The 19139-nt window shown below is 39.7% G+C and overlaps 3 protein-coding genes and 1 pseudogene across 3 annotated transcripts; 3 read left to right on the top strand and 1 right to left on the bottom strand.

The window, feature by feature from the left end:
- Positions 1–348: 348 nt before the first annotated feature.
- Positions 349–3208, top strand: LOC148334808 (uncharacterized; annotated as a pseudogene).
- Positions 3209–3889: 681 nt separating this feature from the next.
- LOC148334807 (ladderlectin-like) lies at positions 3890–6475 on the bottom strand. Its single transcript, XM_088298423.1, has 7 exons — positions 6352–6475; positions 6004–6066; positions 5864–5891; positions 5679–5764; positions 5435–5569; positions 4557–4671; positions 3890–4474 (listed from the first exon to the last, which is right to left on the bottom strand). The coding sequence occupies exons 2-7, from the start codon at positions 6064–6066 to the stop codon at positions 4365–4367; spliced, it is 537 nt and encodes a 178-aa protein (XP_088154549.1). The 5' UTR covers positions 6352–6475; the 3' UTR covers positions 3890–4364.
- Positions 6476–9371: 2896 nt separating this feature from the next.
- Positions 9372–10992, top strand: LOC148334806 (snaclec coagulation factor IX-binding protein subunit A-like). The gene is made up of 7 exons (XM_088298427.1): positions 9372–9414; positions 9565–9629; positions 9785–9812; positions 9911–10008; positions 10138–10257; positions 10507–10609; positions 10686–10992. The coding sequence occupies exons 2-7, from the start codon at positions 9567–9569 to the stop codon at positions 10760–10762; spliced, it is 489 nt and encodes a 162-aa protein (XP_088154553.1). The 5' UTR covers positions 9372–9414; positions 9565–9566; the 3' UTR covers positions 10763–10992.
- A 165-nt stretch (positions 10993–11157) lies between these two features.
- LOC148334805 (uncharacterized) lies at positions 11158–18126 on the top strand. The gene is made up of 12 exons (XM_088298418.1): positions 11158–12228; positions 12317–12360; positions 13510–13573; positions 13650–13781; positions 15423–15527; positions 15601–15650; positions 15723–15839; positions 15920–15965; positions 16231–16302; positions 16378–16531; positions 16963–17045; positions 17880–18126. Exons 1-12 carry the CDS (start codon positions 11974–11976, stop codon positions 18054–18056), a joined length of 1299 nt encoding a protein of 432 aa, XP_088154544.1. The 5' UTR covers positions 11158–11973; the 3' UTR covers positions 18057–18126.
- Positions 18127–19139: the final 1013 nt, after the last annotated feature.

The following is a 19139-nucleotide window of genomic DNA, read 5'->3' as shown; positions in this document are numbered from 1 at the left end:
AGGAAATTCAACCTGGACAGCTAGCAGCTGCTGGCCTTCCACCACTCATCCATCGAGAGCCTGCTGACTCACTGTGTCTCCACCTAGTACGGCAGCTGCACTGAGGCAGACAGAGTGAGGCTCCAGCGGACCGTCAAAACAGCGCAGAGGATTATTGGCGGCCCTCTTCCCTCCCTGTGTCACGGTCGCCTTCCAGCCGAAGCAAAACACAAATACGCAATAACTATACACGGAGTAATCAGGGCAAGGAATAAGTACGTAGATCATGAGCAAGGCAGGATTGGCAGGATAATAATCCGACGCGGACTGGTCCGCGACGGTGGCTTAAGTAGCCCGTAATCAAGGGCGATGATACGATGCAGCTGTGCGGATCGTGGGCGCGTCTCTCCCGGCCAGGTGACGAGCGAACGGGAACGAGCGCCGGAGGAAACGTCCACTCAGCTGCAACAACAACAGACGGATCGTGACACCCCGTCGGACGTCTCCACCACCTGGTGTCCCAGCAGAGTGCACAAGATCGACAATACTCACCCGAGCTCACACCTCTTTGACCTGTTGCCCTCTTATTTAATTTCATATTTATTTACTGATTATTTAATCTATAATTAATTTAGTTGATCTATTTGATTAAATTATTGTTATCTTGCACTGGAGAGGGGAGACTGAGTACAATGACAATAAAGGGCATCCTGATTCTGAGAAAATTCAGATGACTTTTATTTGAAACATAATTTGCAACATGAGTAACTAATACATGTGAATATTATCCTAATGCACTTGTAATTATTTGCACCAAAACGATGGAGTAAATTTGGAAATGTGGTTATTAATAGCATGATGGTCCACAAATGTACTGGTCCAGCTCACTTGAGATGCATTTTGAGGTGACCGAGATATGGAGTATGGCCGCTGTCGAAATGTTGTCCGTTGGTAAGGACGAAAGCGCTTTAAAAGTATTATTTTTCTGAACATGCTCATTTTTATTCCTATTGTGAAACGTGACAAAACGTAAGTAAACTATACAATACAATACAAAACAATTTTATTTATATAGCGCATTTCACAACACAAAGCGCTTTCCATATGCTGTCGTAAGAATTGGCAGATAATTAATGTGCATGGCTGAGAGGTAAAGAGCACGGCCAAATACAATGGCCAGATTTATTCGCAAATGACACAATGCATAAATCCAAACACACATTTTGATTTGATTTGTTAGTACTAATTCACTCGCAGATTTTTGATTCATACGTCCATTAAAACAATTCTAACCCAAAGAATTTCTCTGACTGATGTACAACAATATTTCACATACAAATGTTTAACTTTATGAATAGGGAAGGTTAGAAATCATCTTACATCTTTGAAAGTGTCATTGACAATTGTCTGGATTATCAGGATTTCCGCCATCGCACAAATTTATGATGAAAGTAAACGCGTTCTGGTTTGTGCAGGGCTCATCCTGCCAAAGTCCATCTGAAAGAAATAAAGGTGTAAGTCGAATAACATTATTGTTTAAGCAAACTTTAAACAAAGACTTTACTTACCATTCGTTATTATCTCGATACAACTACCACTGATATTTGATGAATCAAAGTTTCGGAACGTTCCGAATGATCCATCAGTCCAAATAAAGTCATTATCCTGAAAGACAAAGACAATTTGTATTGAGTTACATTTAAAGATTATTATTGCTTGAATTTGCATCTGCTGTAGTTGGACTGCGGGGAGTTTCCTGGCAGTTCCTTGATGCCTACTCACCATTATATGCATGAGCGCTTTGGTGTTGAGTGTACTTGTACTCTTCTACTTATGTTAGAAATCATCAATCTGTCATATTTTAACCGCGATTCCACCATCACTTTCCAGTGGTTAATTTTACCGGTCCGCTAGTCTGTCTATGATCTGGCTGCCCCACCTCCAAGAATTGCTTCTCCTTTGAAGTGAGCAAGCCAGGTCCAAATGCAAAAAAAAAAAATAATAATTCCGCTCAAAAGGGAGAAAGTATTATACTTTACACCTCGTTCCATTAGGCTAGTAACAGAAAATTATCGAGAAGCACTGCTTTAAGCCACCAGAGAGCACACGTTTATATCAAAGCTGGCCTCAATCAGACTTGTTGCTATAGCAAAGTCTGTTGAAGTAGGTGAGTGTGGTGTCGATGTTTTTTAAAGAGAATTGATGAAGTGAAGCAGTCGTTGCTGTGTGTGGCGATACCCTTGCTCATCATGAGTGTAGTGTAGTAAAAGCTCCCCAACAATGAGCTCGCAGGTTTTATGCAGGGAGTAGGTTTTGCATGTAGCAAATGACATCATTGTTGTTAGAGCACTTTACGTGAAAAGCAAGTATATTTTAATAAACAGAGTTTCACCAAACAGACATTAAACGTGCATATTAGGCAGTATAATGAAATAGAAGAGGCTCATGCTGAATTCTTAAATTCCTCCCTCAAAACAATCTTTGGCATGAACAAACAAAGCAAGCTAGTTGATTTCCCAGGTTTTAATCTAAATGAGCCAATGCCACAGGATATTATGCATATAATTCTTGAAGATGCGACAGGCACCATTGGGAATAAAAAACAGGTGTTGAAATTGTTGTCTGGAAATTTGGAGTTGGAGATGTGTAACTGTGCCTTTCCGGATTTCACTAATAAGTGTTTCTACTTTGGCTTCATATAACAATAGACTCAAACAAACTTCAGGACGAATGCTCATATTAATTACAATTTTGCGTTTCTTATTTGATAATGTTGTCGAGAAAAATCCGTAGATTTAATTGATATTGTAAGAATACTTTTTGCCTCAGTTGTATCTTTACAAACTGTGTCACTGCGATTGGCCGTTGGGCCAGTTTAGGGTGTCCGAAGATAGCTGGGATAAGCTCCAGCAACCTCCGTGATCTTTGTGAGGAGAAGCGGTACCGATTATGGATGGATTGAAAGTCATCTTAAACAATTTAGGCAACTGTTCCCAGACTATGATGAAATCCCAAAACAGCATGTTGCATCTCAATTTCTCATATTATTTCTTTGGGGCTAGTAATACGGCATATGTGCATGCGATTTCAATCCAAACACCGTTCTTTTTTTTTTAAACAATCCAAACTGAACTTCAAGAATGTGTGTAAATCCCTAGGAAACCACAATCAACTGCTGGAATGTTGTCAAAGTGAAGGAGGGAATAAGAATGTGTTCGTGGTGGTCTAAACCGGATAAATATGAGTTAAATAAATCAACAAAAAGACACGTCTTTTCATCAGAAGATGAAAAAAGGAGGAAATAAATGACTAGGCGATACTGACACCAATTTAGTACTGAAAACTTGCAAAATAAATGAAGTTTTCGTTGCTGTTAATGCTGAGAGAGCACACTTTTGGAACTTAAACCAGGCAAAGTGCTTTGAATATTTCTGAGTACGATTTTAGAGTTAAAATTAATGTCAAATTATTGCCAGTCAGTATATTAATAGGGAGCCGGTTTGTTTGTTGGGAGTATAATTGTGACCGAGATACTCTGTGAGGTAGCCGAAATAAAAGTGATAGGAGTTAAATTTGTGGTTTTGTGTCAAAACATTCAAACGACAGATGAAGGTTTTCGTCAACTTCATTTATGTATTGTTTTCGCTGTCAAAATGAGCACTGGGAACAGGGCATGGCTGAAAATCTCAAGCATGCTAATTATCAGAAAGGAGACACTTCAACCCGATCAGTGACATACCAAGCTAACAAACATAATTGCTTCAGTGTGACAGGTAGCATTCCACACTCTGGAGGTTTCAAGATGTGATGTGCGTCATCAGTTAATTATGTAAAAGTCCCGAAGCGTCTTCAAATAGCTGTCATATGTCTTTGTGCTTTTGAAAATTTCACAACAAAAGCAAAACTCAAGGAACTTTTCCATCTCTTTCTTTATTAATCAAGGCAAAATAACTGATCGGAATTCTGAAGTAATGAAGCAACACTTCTTATTCTACTTCTCGTGCCTTTACAGCCGCTGCTTTTCATGACTTTTTTTTGTGGGCTTAGTCCTAGTGGACTAGACGTAGCTTCCAAATTCTGACCTGGTGAAGTTGGGTTACATCATCAAACTTGTATAATAAAGACTGAAAATAGTGTTGCTTGTTTAAGTTTCTTATAACATAAACAATTGTTTGAAATGCAAAGCAAGGGAAGTTTATTTGCATAGCAGATTGCAGCAACAAGTAATTTAAAGTACGTGACAAGGGACACAATCGAGAACAGTACCTACATTTTTGAAAGACAAATACAAAAAGGGGTTTAAAACCGCTAACAAAGGGATGAACAAAGTACAGGTCGCATTGGTGAGTTGGAATGAAAATTGAAAGTTTAAGTTTTTTTCCCGGTCATTTCGGCGCTGGACAGTCCGGAGAGCTCGGATCTCCGCCATTGCACACATCAATGATGCAAGCATATACCTTTGTGTTTACGCAGTTTTCATCCTGCCACAATCCATCTGTAAAAAAGAACAATGATGAAGTGCAATAAAGTGATGAATAGCATATTTTAAACAAACTTTGATCCCAATTTTTACTTACTTGCCAATATCATCTCTACACAGTCGCCGGAGTCATCAGGCTCTGTAGGATTCGCCGTCTCGTCAAAGTTTGTGAAAACCTCACGTGAGCCATCGGTCCATATGAAGTCATTATCCTGGAAGACAAACGCACGTTTGAATGAGTCGCATGTAAAGGTAACCATTGCTTGGATTTGCTTCTACTGTTTGTCACAATCCAGCTTGATTGTGTTTCACAATTAGAATTAGAATCATATAGTTTAGTCATTGCACAGATGTTTGATGTCAGACGAGATTTTGAGATAGGAGAGTGGAGGAAAAGGCCAAGTGATGGATAACCGAAAAAAAAAAAAAAAAAGGTGAATTTGGCATAAATGAAGGTGGATTGGATTTATTCAAAAAGTTGAACTGAAGTCCACGTCCACCTAATGGATATTGACAAATGTCAACCTCTAGGTGGAGCTAGATATGTTTGACTGTTTTGCCCTTTTATGATTCTACTCCTTGCTTTAATCCGGTGACAAGATCAAGTCTCGAGTACACATTAATTTTAATTTACTTAGAGGCAAAGGTACTTGTGCCGAATGCAAGAGACAGGATCCAGTCAGACTGCTTGTACAGGTTAAGGCTAAAATTTGACAGAGGGGCCGGAAAAGGAGCAAATGGATCGAGTGTTTTGGTAACCTCACTTCATCGGAGAAAAAAAATACATTTAATTTGAAATGAAAGTGAACAAAAGCATTACAACAATGTACATAAGTCTTTGAAAAAAAAGACAGTATTTAGAAAACAAAACATTAACAAGGTTTTTTTCAAGTTCGGCGGGACGGATTAAAACGTTTTACGGGCCGCATGTGGCCCCCGGGCCGTAGTTTGCCCACACCTGGGTTAAGGTCATACCCTAATTGCATCATGAAGTCCAATCCAGCCAACCGACGGCGATGACGCCAAGTCTCTCATCAGTTGAAGAACGACTTTATTCTCCAGGTCACTTTGAATGGAGGCCAGATTTCCACCCAACGTGATGCAGGCATCCTGATGGGAAAAGAAAATGCAACGTTGATTTCACTCATTCGGATCCATCAGACACCAATCAACAGACGAATGGACGATATGATAACTCAGATGAAAAAATCTTCCCGACCTCTGCACCTGAAAAGCTTAGAACGGTATCTTGGGCAATGTAGCAGTGACAGTCCAACTGAGTCCACCCCGTAGGACATTTAATGTCTGCAACACAATTGTTTTAGAGAGAAAATGAGACACGTCACTAAAATGTGAGGTGAGTGATGAGAAAATTCAGAAAGTGTTCATTTGAAAACAACCAACTTTTCCAATGAATCAGAGGGAAAGGCCACTGCGAAGAAGGAGAAAATCAGATTGCAAACGTTGACACAAACCGACACCAACATCCAACATTGTTATCAATATTTTTATATTGAAGTCAATGAGTAAGATTTCTGACTTACGACTCCAGTCAACAATCCACTTATCCCACAAAGGAGGAACAACGAGCAAAGAGCAAATGCCATCTGTGTGATGATAGAAAAATAATTCATATTGATGACTGATAAATACCGCCATTACATCGACATTTGACCATTTGAAACAAGAATGTGTTGAGACGGTCCTATAAATTACAGTTTTGAAAAGCAGGATTTAAAGATGTTTAAAGTTACCTTCAATATTCGGATTCCTAACAATAAATATTATCTTAACGCTTACATCTCACCATGTGAGTCCAAAATGCAATAAATGCTCGAGACGTCACATAATATTGAGTTTGAAAAGTGTGATGTAAAGTTGTGTGACGCTACCTTTGCTGTCGTGTTGCTTGATGTTGAGTATGATGGCGACGATCGCTTTTATATGTTGTGTTGTCAGTCTTGGAATGTTGAACGTGTCAAATGAGCTCCAAGTCACATGACACAACAAACCAGATCCCACAACAAGGAAATAACTTTTAGTCAAGTCTGTAACTAGACAAAAAAAACAAAAAAAAACAAGTTCATTGCTGATGTTCAGTGTTGACCAAACAGGTTTTGGCCCAAAATGAGTCACTTGGAACCCAACTCGGAGGCTAATGACAGAACATTGGAGCACAATGGAACTTTGTTGGTTTGTGAATGGAAATATTTGTCAACGGAAGTAATACTTGGCCAACCGTACAAGACCAGTGCGCCCTTTTCCGCATTTTGCCGATCTGTCCTCCTCCACCTGCCTTTGACCTGGGCACCCTTCCGTCTTTACACTTTCTTCCTTATTCCAACAAGTAATCATGCTGCACCCCCGTCCGTCTTGGTCCCTTGAAAGCGATTCCGTCCTTACAAAAAAATAAAAAATAAATGATGTTGACAAAAACAACGCTGTTTCTCTGCCAATGTGTCCTCCTTCTTTTTCTTCTCCCTTTTCGCCTTCTTATTCTTCTTCTTTTCTTTGCTCTGTCACTGTTCTGCTATTATTCTGCTATCGATTGTAAATGTGTTTAAATTTGTGTTTTAATTACCTGCTAATTTGTATGCCGGCATATGGAAAGCGCTTCGTTTCAGCTCCAGTTGTTGTGAAATTTCGCTATAAAAATACAATTTTATTGCATTGTAATCGGAATTCTCTGTTTATTATCTCTCTTTCTCCGATTCCCTCCCGTTCACTTTAACCTGTCGTCTGGGGTTTCTCCCGCAACCCTCGTATACGCCGTACGTCAAATAGTTCATCTATATAAAGTCTCAGACCATGCCTGTAACAGAAGGCAATTTTTTTGTCCTTAGCTCATTTTGCTGAGTAGGTTGAAATTAATTTTTGGCTGCCTTGCATGTTTTTCAACTTTGGTGGCCAGTTATACTTTATGTGCATTATCTATTTTATTTTGACATACACACCACTTCTCCTCACAAGGGTCGCGGGGGTGCTGCAGCCTATCCCAGCTATCTTCAGCCAGTCGGCAGGGGACACCCTGAACTGGTTGCCAGCCAATCGCAGGGTACAAAAAGACAAACAACCATCCGCGCTGACAAACGCACCTAGGGACAATTTAGAGTGTCCAATCAACCTCTCATGCATGATTTTGGGATGTGGGAGGAAATCAGAGTACCCGGAGAAAAGCCACACAGGCAAGAAAATTATGTGATTTGGGGACAAAGGTGATGTGACGGGTGAGTATGCCAATAGAAAAGGATGAAATTGCTTTTACAATTTCAAATACTTGAGAAGAGTAGTCCTTGATCGAGGTGGGGCCTTCCGTCATGGGGACCGGAAAGTTTTGTTTGGTCTAAGAATTTTCACAGCCGCAATACAGCTGACTTAATCCCGTCTCTGCTTGATTACTGTCTCATGCGCCGAATGTTGCTGTTCAGCTCCACCCCATCAACAGCGCTGCGGCTTTTAAGCCGTGCCAGGGATTCATACCTGCAGCACAGAACCGATTATGTTAATGAGGGCATGAGAAAAAGCACAATGTTCTGAGCCTTCCGCAGCCATGCCAAGATTTAAATTTCTTTCTAATCTGAATTGTTTGTACAGTGGGCGGCAACGCTGGACGACTGGTTAGCATGATAGCCTCGCAATGTAGAGGTGCAATGTTCGATTCCAGCTTCCTGTGTGGAGTTTGCATGTTCTCCCCGTGCCTGTGTGGGTTTTCTCCGGGTGCTCCGGTTTCCTCCCACATTCTCAAAACATGCATGGCAGGTTGATTGAACACTCTAAATCGCCCCTAGGTATGAGTGTGAGCGCGGATGGTTGTTGCCTGGCAACCAGTTCAGGGTGTAGCCCGCCTACTGCCTGAAGACAGCTGGGATAGGCTCCAGTGAAAACCTTCACTTTGCTCTCACTCTGTTGGTTGCTGTTGACTTTTTCAATTCAGTGCTTTCATGGGTGATACTTAATTTGTTCCTCATGCTTGAGTAATTGCACTTTGTGCGTGTCTTCTAAATCAAGTTCTGTCCCATTGTATCATACCAAGAAGTTGATTGTCAACAACAGACAGATAATTAAAGTTATTAAATGATGCTCAGGAACATTTAAACCCGTTTACCTGTTGGTGCTATCTTTCCTTGTGTAATTTAATTTGCTCGACACGACTTTTTGATTTCATTTTGCTTTTCTTCGTTTGACCTGCTCCTCATCAATATCGGCTATATAACCAGTCAAGAAGTTCACATTGAAATTATTTCACCTGAACTCCTCAAAAACATTCAAAGTACTTTGCCTACATAATCTGAGGCATTCCCTTTCAGTTTTTGACGAAGGCCAGATGGAAACAATGTGTGTGTGCGTGCGTGTGTGTATAAATGATCATTAGCTTAAAAGGATAAAGGTCATCTTGAGGTCAATGGCTTTTTGAAGAGAAATAATATAAGCAGGAACAAATGGGAAACATTTGTAGTGCGTCTTTGTTTCGTAGGACTAGATCAGAGGTGCCCATTACGTCGATCATAATCGACCAGTAGCCTGCAAAGGGGGTGCTGGTCGATCGCATTGACACACAGAGCAGCCAATCATAGACCTGTTGCAATCCTCACCCCGCATGAACATACAAGGACTCTAACTAGCAAAATTAACAGGTTCCATTTTGTCCCATCTACTCGAAACACTCAAAGTGACAGGATGATTTTTATTTTGCAGTGGGCTCCATGGCGGGGGCATCTAGTTGGGTTCCCGATCACTTTGGTCCGAAACCTGTTTGGCAAAGGGGTTCTTTTGTTTCATTTATTATTTGTCTGGTAGCACACTTGACTGCCTTATTTTCTTGTCGTGGGATCCGGTCGGATGTGTCATGTGACAGACATAGTTTGACGCATTCAACATTCCAACACTGCCAACCCGTCATATAAAAGGAGTCATCGTCGTCACCGTCCTCAGCATTAAGGCACACGACTGCAAAGGTAACTTCAGACAATTTGCATCCCACTTTTTAAATGCAATATGTTATGAGGACTGGAGCATTTAGCACATTTGTGTTTCACATGGTTATATGTAAGTGTAAGGCAAATATTTATTATTATATATATGATTTTTTTTTTTAATGATTGCAGAGATGGCATTTGCTCTTCGCTTGTTGTTCCTCCTTTGCGTGATCAATGTGCTGTTGAGTGGAGCCGTAAGTCAAAATCTCACACGCTGATGCAAATTGCAAACTTATGAACATTCAACACATTTACTTGCTTTTTATTTACGATCTTGTTGACTATATTTGTGTTTTCATTTGTGTTGACGTTCTGTCAAATTCTAACAATGTGCTTTTGTTCTTCGCAGGAGTCTTTCTTTTTCAATTTTTGGAAAAGTTGGTAGCTATATCTCAATGAACACTTTCTTAGTTTTGTTGGCATTGAAACCAGATTTGACTGACCTGATTTTTTCACGTGTTTTTTTTTCCGAAAGAAAAAGTAGTCATCAATAACTGCCCTCCAGGCTGGACTCAATTAGACTGTAGCTGCTACATTTTCCAAGCGGAAGCGAGAACCGCTGAGGATGCAGAGGTATGGAAGACAATAGTTTGTCGTGAGAAGTGATCCATCTGTCTGTTGAGCCAAAGTCAACATATTTTCCAACTTCCTGTTTGGGTCTGAATCCATGAAATCAACTTTTTTACTCTCTTTATCCATCAGGATGTCTGCGTGATTCTTGGTGGGAATCTAGTCTCCATTGAAAGTGCATTGGAAAATATATTTGTTCAAGGACTTATTCCAGAGAATGATGACGCCTGGATTGGACTTATGCGAGATACGGTAAAATATTGACAAAGTACAGATTGAATCCTGTCATTTTGTGTACTGGAGCCATATTAAAATACACAAGCGGACCGTGACTTTTGATGGAGGACTTTTTTTTTTTTTTTTGTATGACTGTAGTTTTGCTGCATGTGTATCGTATGTCCTGAAGACTCCGAGTCTTGTCAGCAACGTTAATAGAGGTGGTGTGAAATTGAGTGTGTCACCGTAACCTTTTTAATGTATTTCATCAAAATGTGACTTTAGGGAACTACCTTTGTATGGAATGACGGCACAACTTTTGGTTTCTCCAACTTTGACACCCCACCATCTTCCACGGGTGACGACTGTGTCACGATGAGTGAGGATGGTGAGTAAACTCAGTGAATGAGGAGATGATGAGAATCTAACGCTGTTAGACAGAAATATTTGCATTTTTCTTACAGACGGTGAATGGGATATTATGAGCTGCACAAACACCGAACCCTATGTTTGTGAAAGACCAGTCGACCCTCTTCACTAATCTCTCATCTTTGCACCAGGCCTTTTGTCACAATCGAGTTCCCTAATCGTGATGCTTCAACGAGACTATCAAACTCTTCTGGTGTTTTTACATTTCTGGGCCTACTCTCAACTCGGATTGCCTTCTTTTTCTATATGCTATATTGTTATTGACAACAAATTTATAACATCAAAGCGCATCTGTCTGGTAAGTGAAAAGATATTTGAGAATAAAAACACGTTTGTGTCCAAGTTCTCCTTCTCTCCATTTTGAACTTGCTGAGTCTGTTCGAATTTGAAAATCATTAAAATTAAAATTATAACAACAATGCATTTTCATTGATGACCATAATTAGTTATTATGATTGCTATTAGTTTTATTATTAGTTTTTTTATGATTGTTTAAGCATGATTTAGAAAAAAGGGCTCTGAATTTCAAAATATGACACACAATTAGCACAACCACATACACACTATGCAAAACACCTCAGATCCTATGCGAAATGAAAAATGTGTAAAAACTATCTTGTACTCATTTATATAAACCATATTATGTTGCCATATGTAATACACAGATCTCAAAAGGCTTGATTCTATTAAAAGAAGTTATACACTGCTGTGTTTAATTTAAAACACTTTTAGCAATTCTATCTCACAGTGATTACTATAGGCGGAATACACAGGCAAAGTGTACCGATACAACACGGTAAGTTCACCAAACACAACAACAGATCAGTGCTGCAGATGATTAAAAATGTGATTTATTTCTTAGAACCCAAATCAGTCAGTTTAGGGGTGGGCAAACGTTTTGATTGGTGGGCCACACTAGGTCCTAAATTTGACAGAGGGGCCGGACCAGAAGCAGATGGGTGTAGTGTTTTGGTAACCTCACCTCATCGGAGAAAAAAAAAATACATTTAATTTTAAATGAAAGTGAAAGAAAGCATTCCAACAATATATATGTCTTTGAAAAACCACAGTATTTTGAAAATAAAACATTAACAAGGTTTATTCATTTAATTTTTTTTCGAGTTTGGCGGGCCGGATTAAAACGTCTAACGGGCCGCATGTGGCCCCCGGGCCGTAGTTTGCCCACACCTGGCTTAGACAATCACAACAAAAAGTGTCCCAACACTGTAAAAATACGTACCCGACAGTACAGATTAAAAGGGCTATAACAAAAACAAAAAGACTGAGTAAAATAAAGCATATAATACACTCCGATTAGCCTCGATGGATCAAGCCACAGAATTTTATCAACATCGCAGGAAGAAACACACGCACACAGTTTCAGGGGGAGTGAAAGCAGCATCACGTGACTTGTTTCACTCTGTGCTCGTGTGCAGGTGTTCATTGACCAAAGCACACATTTGCCATAAAAGCTGCCATGGAGGAATGTTCTTCAGTGTGTGTGTCCAACCTAACGTGATTTTTGCTTTTACTGAATTATCAAGCATGGGCCTCAACGGTACATTTACTGCTTATCAGGTAAGACCTCCTGTCGACCATTCCGTGGGCATGTAGAAATGACAGATGTGAGAAACGTCTTTTGGATTTGATTTGTTTTGTTTTGCAGATTGATGTTCTCTCGACAGTATATTTGCTCTCATTAGCTCCCAGGTAATACATTTCACCTTTCTTTTGCCGTCAAGCAACATGACCAATGTAATTGCATTTGAATTAGGATGGACGAACACTTAATGAATAAAGTGAGACAAAAGTATGCGATATGTGTCACGAAAGCATAAATGGCAATCAAACACAATTGCGAGCTTCAGATTGGAATTTGGATGTCTTCGGATCGAATCCATCCGTGGACAGCAGTTTGATACGTATTGGATGTGAACCCATATACGCACACGGATGGGATATACAAATTGGCAAGCAGATACGGTATTTAAAAGCTAATAATGATAATGATGGAATTAAAATGTATTACAGATGATGGTAAAGTAAAACGCTACCTCCATAAATGTTTAAACACAACTCGTTCAGAAAGGGGAAGTCAACCCATAAATCTACAATGATATGTTTTACGCAGCCTCACTGTTAAGAGTCTTTTTATTTATGCTGCATTTGATTATTTCATTGCCTCGGTGAAACACCACGGATGTGACTTGTGTATGAATTGTGCTCTATAAATAAATCAACTACCCTTACATTAAAACATTTCATCACAGTTTTATGGCACCAACAAGTTCATTCACTTTCCATTCATTTCGACGGGCACATTTCTGTGGGGTGGAAAGAGGACACCTTGGAAGTCAACCAGCATCACAGAATGTTTATCTTCAACTTTGGCGCGCCCATTTTCTAATAATGACCAATCGTCAATCAAATCCATGTAATTACTTCACGCGACACGACACGCTTTTATGTTTACAGTCCAACTGCCGCTGTAACATTGTTCACACAATAAAGACTGCACTTGGAACATAAAACACGCTGAAGATTGAAATTTGCACTGCTTGCCAGACTGACAAAGTTAATGTATCATTTTGCGTTTACTGCTGTGATTTTTCTTATGCAACAGGACAAAAGCACTACTGGAGTAGGTGAAAAAGAAACAAGTGCAGGGCATTGATTTCACGCAAACACTTTTTTTCTTGATATGTCATCTCGCTTGACTCATCTTTTTAACGCAGACCACGTTCCAAAGTACAATCAATTTAACATGCAAATAGCTGGTTATGAAACAAGGCGCGTGCGTATGTGCGTGTGTGTGTGTGTGTGTTCGTATGCGTGGGCGTGTCTTAACGTCATCTGCAGCGTGATTGGCAGCTGTTCCGTGCTGGTGGTTTCCATGGTCCGATGGAGGCATCTGAAAGAACAGGTTTGATTGTCGGATCGATAGATAGATAGATGGATCGATAGATTTCATTATTAAATGATGGGATTTGTGTGTGCAGGTGCACCTCCTAGTCCAGCTGTCCCTGGCGGACCTTGCGGCTGCTCTGATTCTGATGTTCACCAGTGCCATGAACAAAATTAGGACCGCTGACAGCGTAACCATCTGTCAATACGGTCTACCGCTATCACTGGTGAGAAATAATATCCTTTTAGAAGAAAAAAAAATACTTGCCCATCATGAGCAACCAAAAAAAAAGTGCAAAAATGACGATGGAATGCACAAGTCTATTCAGGTTCTTTCGAAATGCAAATGTGGAAAATATTCAGATTATCAGGTTGAATATTTGGCCAACACAAATGGAACACGAGACAGACGAAGGATTCAAAACTATATGTAGTATGCTAGTGAGAGAGAGAGAGAGAGAGGAGAGAGAGAGAAAGAGAGAGAGAGAGAGAGATCGTATGAAATCATCTTTTTCTCTTTAAAGCAGAAGTAGGAACTGTTTTCTGTTGGTCCCAGGTTTCCCCTACAGCTGTGAAGTATCAGTTATATTTAGCACACTATAGTACAGGACAACCTTTTTCACGAAAAACTGTTTGTCGTAGATTATACAGTAGTTAGAGAATACGTTGCATTTATTAGTTATGTCATTTATGTTCATCTTATTTGTTGATACATTTTGATTTGTAAGATTTGTATTTTCTTGTACTTTTTAGTGAACAAAAAAAAGAACTGTTGCTTCAAAAGAGTTTAGGAAATTAACAAATAATTAAAGGAAGGACAGCTAAATCTTACCAAACAAAATGAAGATTCATCCTACATGAATCAACCTGGATTTTTTTTTTTTTTTATAAATAGTTACATTAATGTCTCTCAATTATTTATTTTATTATCATAACCTTATTTATCAATTGATTTATCTCTAATATAACCATTTACCATCCACACATACAAATACATATCGTAGTTTCTCCTGTTTTGAACGGTCATAGTAGTACTAAAATGACTTTTCATCCCCTGTGCATGACGTCGACTAGAAAGAGTCAAATCGTAATCATGATGTAAAACACGTGTTGTAAATCCAATGAATGTGAATGTGCCAAAGGGCCACTCATAAAAAAATAAAAAAATAGATGACATCATTGTCACGAGAATATGAAGTTGGACTGAAGTGTTACATAACTTCAACAGACTAAACAATCACTGGCCAAAGAGGCAACTGTTGGAATATCTCATATCCCAAATGTTTTTTCAATACTATTTTTGTAGAATTTCTATGATAGAAAATGTACCATGGCGGCACGGTGGACGACTGGTTAACAGGATGGTCTCACAGTTCAGAGGCGCAGGGTTCGATTCTGGCTCCGGACGTCCTGTGTGGAGTTTGCATGTTCTGCCCGTGCCTGCGTGGGTTTTCTCCGGGTACTCCGGTTTCCTCCCACAGTCCAAACACATGCATGATTGGACACCCTAAATTGCCCCAAGGTGTGTTTGTGAGCGTGGATGTTTGTCCGTCTTTGTGTGCCCTGTGATCGGTTGGCAACCACTCCAGGGTATACCCCGCCTAGTGCCCAAAGATAGCTGGGATAGGCTCGAGCACACCCGCGTCCCTTGTGAGGAGAAGCAGTTTAGATGATGGATGGATGGAATACATACCATATTTTTTTTTCTCCTAATCTTACACATAAGAAAAACGCCAATTTCTTAAAAAAATTAAAACTAATACTAAAATTAAAAAAAAGCTGTTTTTCAAAAACCTAATTAAGACGTTGGCGGTACCACCATATATTACTCTAATCTACACGTTCTCTGGTTTCTCCTTTTGTCCCAGACATTTTATCTGATCTCATTCTTGCTGGTGGCAGTGTACGCATGGAAGTCCAAAAACTCCATCCAAGGCTGGCGAGCAACGCTCGCTGAAGACGAGGGGAAGCGGGTGAGAGATCACGTACATTATTGAGCACATATTAAATAAGATATATACATAACAATACACTTTTGTTTTACAGAGTCACTTCAGAAGTAGACTTTTATCTTTACCAGTGTACATGCTCGTGTGGTGAGTGTTTCTTTTGAATCTTGTTTAACGAGAGCGTAAATGTTGTGGCTTACACCCCTAAACACTTTACAGGTTGATCCCTGCTGCCATTTACTTGGCATACGTGCTCACTCCTTTCATCAGATCCACTCCATTGATTCCCGACCCCCGCAGCGTCACCGTCCAGGACCATACTAAATACTGCACCGGGTCTGCTCCACAATTTAAATATGAAACAAAAAAGACTTTTCTGACATCTTTTGTTGTCCTTTTTTTTTTTTCATCCTCAGTTGTATTTTGTTCATGCACATCTGGATAGATTCCTGCTCGGATGCTGTGAGTGTAAAAACATTTTACACTGCATTTTTTTTTTAGATTGATTATTTTATTTATAATATTTAAAAAAAAAATATGTGTTGAATTTCAATGCTGTAAAAATTTACTGTTTGAAATTCAAATTCAAAATTGAGAAAACTGCCCTAGCAGCAGAGCGGTGTCGATGCAATAACGATATTCCTGATGCTGTATTTTTTCACGATTGAGTTTTCGAATGATCACTACTCTCTCATTGAAGCTACAAATTTGTTTTTTTTCTTCCCAGGAGATAATACATGACACTTTTATGCGACTCTTTGTGATCCTGGTGATAATTCCTGTGATGCTGTCATGCTTTGTAAGTTGTCAATTTCTTCTTTCTTTTCGAACTTTATTTTTTTACACACTTTATTTTTGTTTTTACATATGAAAGGTTATTTACCATAAGGTGGGCAGATGGTATGAAGAGCACAAACAGGAGGCTCTTTTCCCAGTGGAAGGAGACGGACTTTCCAGAAGGAGATTGAAGAGTGTCTTTGCCACAGCCAGGAACAGGCTCATGGTCATCTTATTTTGTTGGGCACCAGGTAAACACACACACACTCACGCACTCACCCCCACACACACGTACCCTCACACATATTAATTATTATTTTTTTTCCTAGCTTTTGAACCATGCGGCTAATACAGCGGTGTAGCTTTTCTGTTGATTTTTCTTTCACCATAAGGGGCGCTCTATAGTTCAGAAAATCCGCTAAATAATTTTTTTTTTTGGGTCTGTTCTGTTTTAATTAGCAACATTGTTGCAGTGTTAAAAGGCACTGTTTAGTAAAAAAAATAATAAGTACATAAAATAAAAAGAAACAACCTTGATCCAAAGATGCAGCTTTTGTTGTTGTTTCACTCAGTCTATTAATTGGTTGAATGTGCTTCGTTGCCTTCTGGCTTTGAATCACATTCTGTACTGACCTGCGATGAAAATGGCACCAATAAAAAACAATTCTCTAAATGTTTCCAGCCCTACTCATCATTTTGCTGTCAACTTTGATGGTGTGGCGTGGTGTTGAACAGCAGAGCCTGTTTGCCGTCTACATGATACAGGTATGTTTTAGAATTGAGCGGCACATATGTTTTTTTTCCACTGGAATGGCTCATTTTGTGAAACAGAAATGGCATTCTTACAAGTTAGATCATTCGGCCAACCAGTCTTACAGCTCACAAGCAAAAGCCCATATCTCTCCCAAAACTGTTCACATATGCTTTAAAGCTAGATTCCTTTCCCTTATAAGGAGTCAGTACCATCAAAATTGCAAAGATCCTTCCTTGTTCATTTGCATTCACTTGGTGCTTTTGCCAAAATAACCTGGAAGGTTCAGCACAATACCACGCAAAAGCTCACACTGCTCCCAAAATAGTTCATCTATGTCTCAAAACTACTTTTTAATATACAGTAAATAGTCCAAAAAAATAACAATTATATCCACTAGAGTAACACTTTCACTGGTCACTGTCGTCGACTTCCCTCCCCTATCGTCATCCTCCTGGCTCCAGACCCGCTGCTTTCTGTTTGGCCATAGATTTTTGTCCACAATCTGAGTCAAATTCTAATTTCACCTGACTGTCAATTACTGTTTTGAATTTATCAACTCTTCCCAGGAATTCTTCTTTCGTGTTCATGGTGTGACGTTGTTGGCTTATTTGGAAAAAGTGCTAAATGTGGGCTCATTGTGTTACCGGTAAATGTACGTGTTAATAACCATTTGCAAAGATAACCTGAGACACTTGAGACATGTACTAAGACATTTGCAATTTGATGACGGAAGTCTTGGGTCTTTGTCCATGTGATTTTGAGAATGTCATTGTCTGTTTCAACAAATGATGTAAAACTGTAAAGGGAAGAGTTAGTTCATGGCAGTCTTGTCTTGTTCATTTCAGGCCGTCAGCGTGTCCTTACAAGGCTTTCTCAACTGTTTGGTGTATGCATGGGGACGCCCAAACTTTACAAATGCTGTGCTGGGGGAGAGCACACCCCTGATGGCGTACCGACACATGGCCTTCTTTGATGAGTCGCTCAAAAGCGACATCAGGCAAGAAAGCAAGACATTCTTCTAATAAGATGGAACTGACGCTCAAAGGAAGAGAAGAGGTGGAGGGTGAACAAAGACTGGTGTGTTTTTGCACTGAAACTGCTGCAATACGGTCCCATGGGATCAAATTCTTATTTATACTAGATGCTTAAATTAAATAAAAAGTATATCATGGTTCTTACCTCATTTACGTGCTCATTTACTAGCTTTCCAGTTCTTCCAGCTTTCCTGGTCGACTTTTTTGCAGTATAAGCGAGCTTCTAAAACCTGCTCTTCTTGAGACCTGCTTCCCAATAATTCAAAGAACAGGGATTTTTTGCTTTCCCTTAAAAAAAAAAAAAAAAAGTGCCTCACATACACTGATACCAAAGGTGAGCATTCCGTCAGTACTGACGGAAGATCTGAAGGTCCACCACTGACAGATGCCCGTTTTGTTGATAGACAACACACGACTGTGGCCTGACAAACAAATGAGGGACTAAGCGCTCACGGAAGTGGGTTTTAAGCCATCATCGTAACCTTCACTAACCTGGTTCATCACTGACTGACAAGACACAAGCCATGCCTGTCTCGTATGTTGGTTCATGGAGCTGAATACAAGCAGAGTTGAGTCCATTGCGCTTCCTGTGCAATAGGTGGCGCTATGCACCAAAGAGCCGTAATCCACCATTGAACAAAGAAGAAGACAACAACGACGACTCGCATTTATAGACCGGAGTAAGCGAGCGATTTAGATTGAGTTCTACCCTTGGTAACAATGAGGAGCGACATTCTGTAAGCAATAAGAAACTTCAAATGAAAACCTTTGTCGTTTTAAGCGTTAAATCAGTGGCAGGCAGCCTCCGTGCTCCTGCTGCTGTACTTAACTGTACAATAGATTGACAAATAAATGGATGCGAATGTATGTGAGTGTGTCCAAAGCTCTTTGGGCAGAAACCGTGCGGTCATTTTTCATCAAGCTGTCCTTTTAATAAAACTGTAAAAATAATCTAAACGGCTGTCCTAAAATGAACTGCTCTCTGTTTTGATATATCATGAGCTCTGTGCGTATTACGCGGCTGTGAAATTGCTGTTATTATTCAGTGGAGTGACACGTAAATAAATGGCC

Source organism: Idiotropiscis lumnitzeri, chromosome 6, assembly GCF_059441095.1.
Source record: "Idiotropiscis lumnitzeri isolate Australia: NSW breed Sydney's pygmy pipehorse chromosome 6, RoL_Ilum_1.0, whole genome shotgun sequence".
NCBI lineage: Eukaryota > Metazoa > Chordata > Actinopteri > Syngnathiformes > Syngnathidae > Idiotropiscis > Idiotropiscis lumnitzeri.
This window is presented reverse-complemented; position numbering and strand designations above follow the sequence as displayed.

What these genes read in the sequence shown, in the direction of transcription:
- LOC148334807 (XM_088298423.1), bottom strand. Translation starts at nt 6,066, where the DNA reads ATGGCATTTGCTCTTTGCTCGTTGTTCCTCCTTTGTGGGATAAGTGGA. An exon ending in GTGGATTGTTGACTGGAGTC is followed by an intron (nt 5,892 to 6,003) that starts GTAAGTCAGAAA and finishes CCTTCTTCGCAG; the next exon opens with TGGCCTTTCCCTCTGATTCA. An exon ending in TAAGCTTTTCAGGTGCAGAG is followed by an intron (nt 5,570 to 5,678) that starts GTCGGGAAGATT and finishes TTTTCCCATCAG; the next exon opens with GATGCCTGCATCACGTTGGG.
- LOC148334805 (XM_088298418.1), top strand. Translation starts at nt 11,974, where the DNA reads ATGGATCAAGCCACAGAATTTTATCAACATCGCAGGAAGAAACACACG. An exon ending in GTACATTTACTGCTTATCAG is followed by an intron (nt 12,229 to 12,316) that starts GTAAGACCTCCT and finishes TTTGTTTTGCAG; the next exon opens with ATTGATGTTCTCTCGACAGT. An exon ending in CCAGTGTACATGCTCGTGTG is followed by an intron (nt 15,651 to 15,722) that starts GTGAGTGTTTCT and finishes AACACTTTACAG; the next exon opens with GTTGATCCCTGCTGCCATTT.
- LOC148334806 (XM_088298427.1), top strand. Translation starts at nt 9,567, where the DNA reads ATGGCATTTGCTCTTCGCTTGTTGTTCCTCCTTTGCGTGATCAATGTG. An exon ending in ATGTGCTGTTGAGTGGAGCC is followed by an intron (nt 9,630 to 9,784) that starts GTAAGTCAAAAT and finishes TGTTCTTCGCAG; the next exon opens with GAGTCTTTCTTTTTCAATTT. An exon ending in TTGGACTTATGCGAGATACG is followed by an intron (nt 10,258 to 10,506) that starts GTAAAATATTGA and finishes ATGTGACTTTAG; the next exon opens with GGAACTACCTTTGTATGGAA.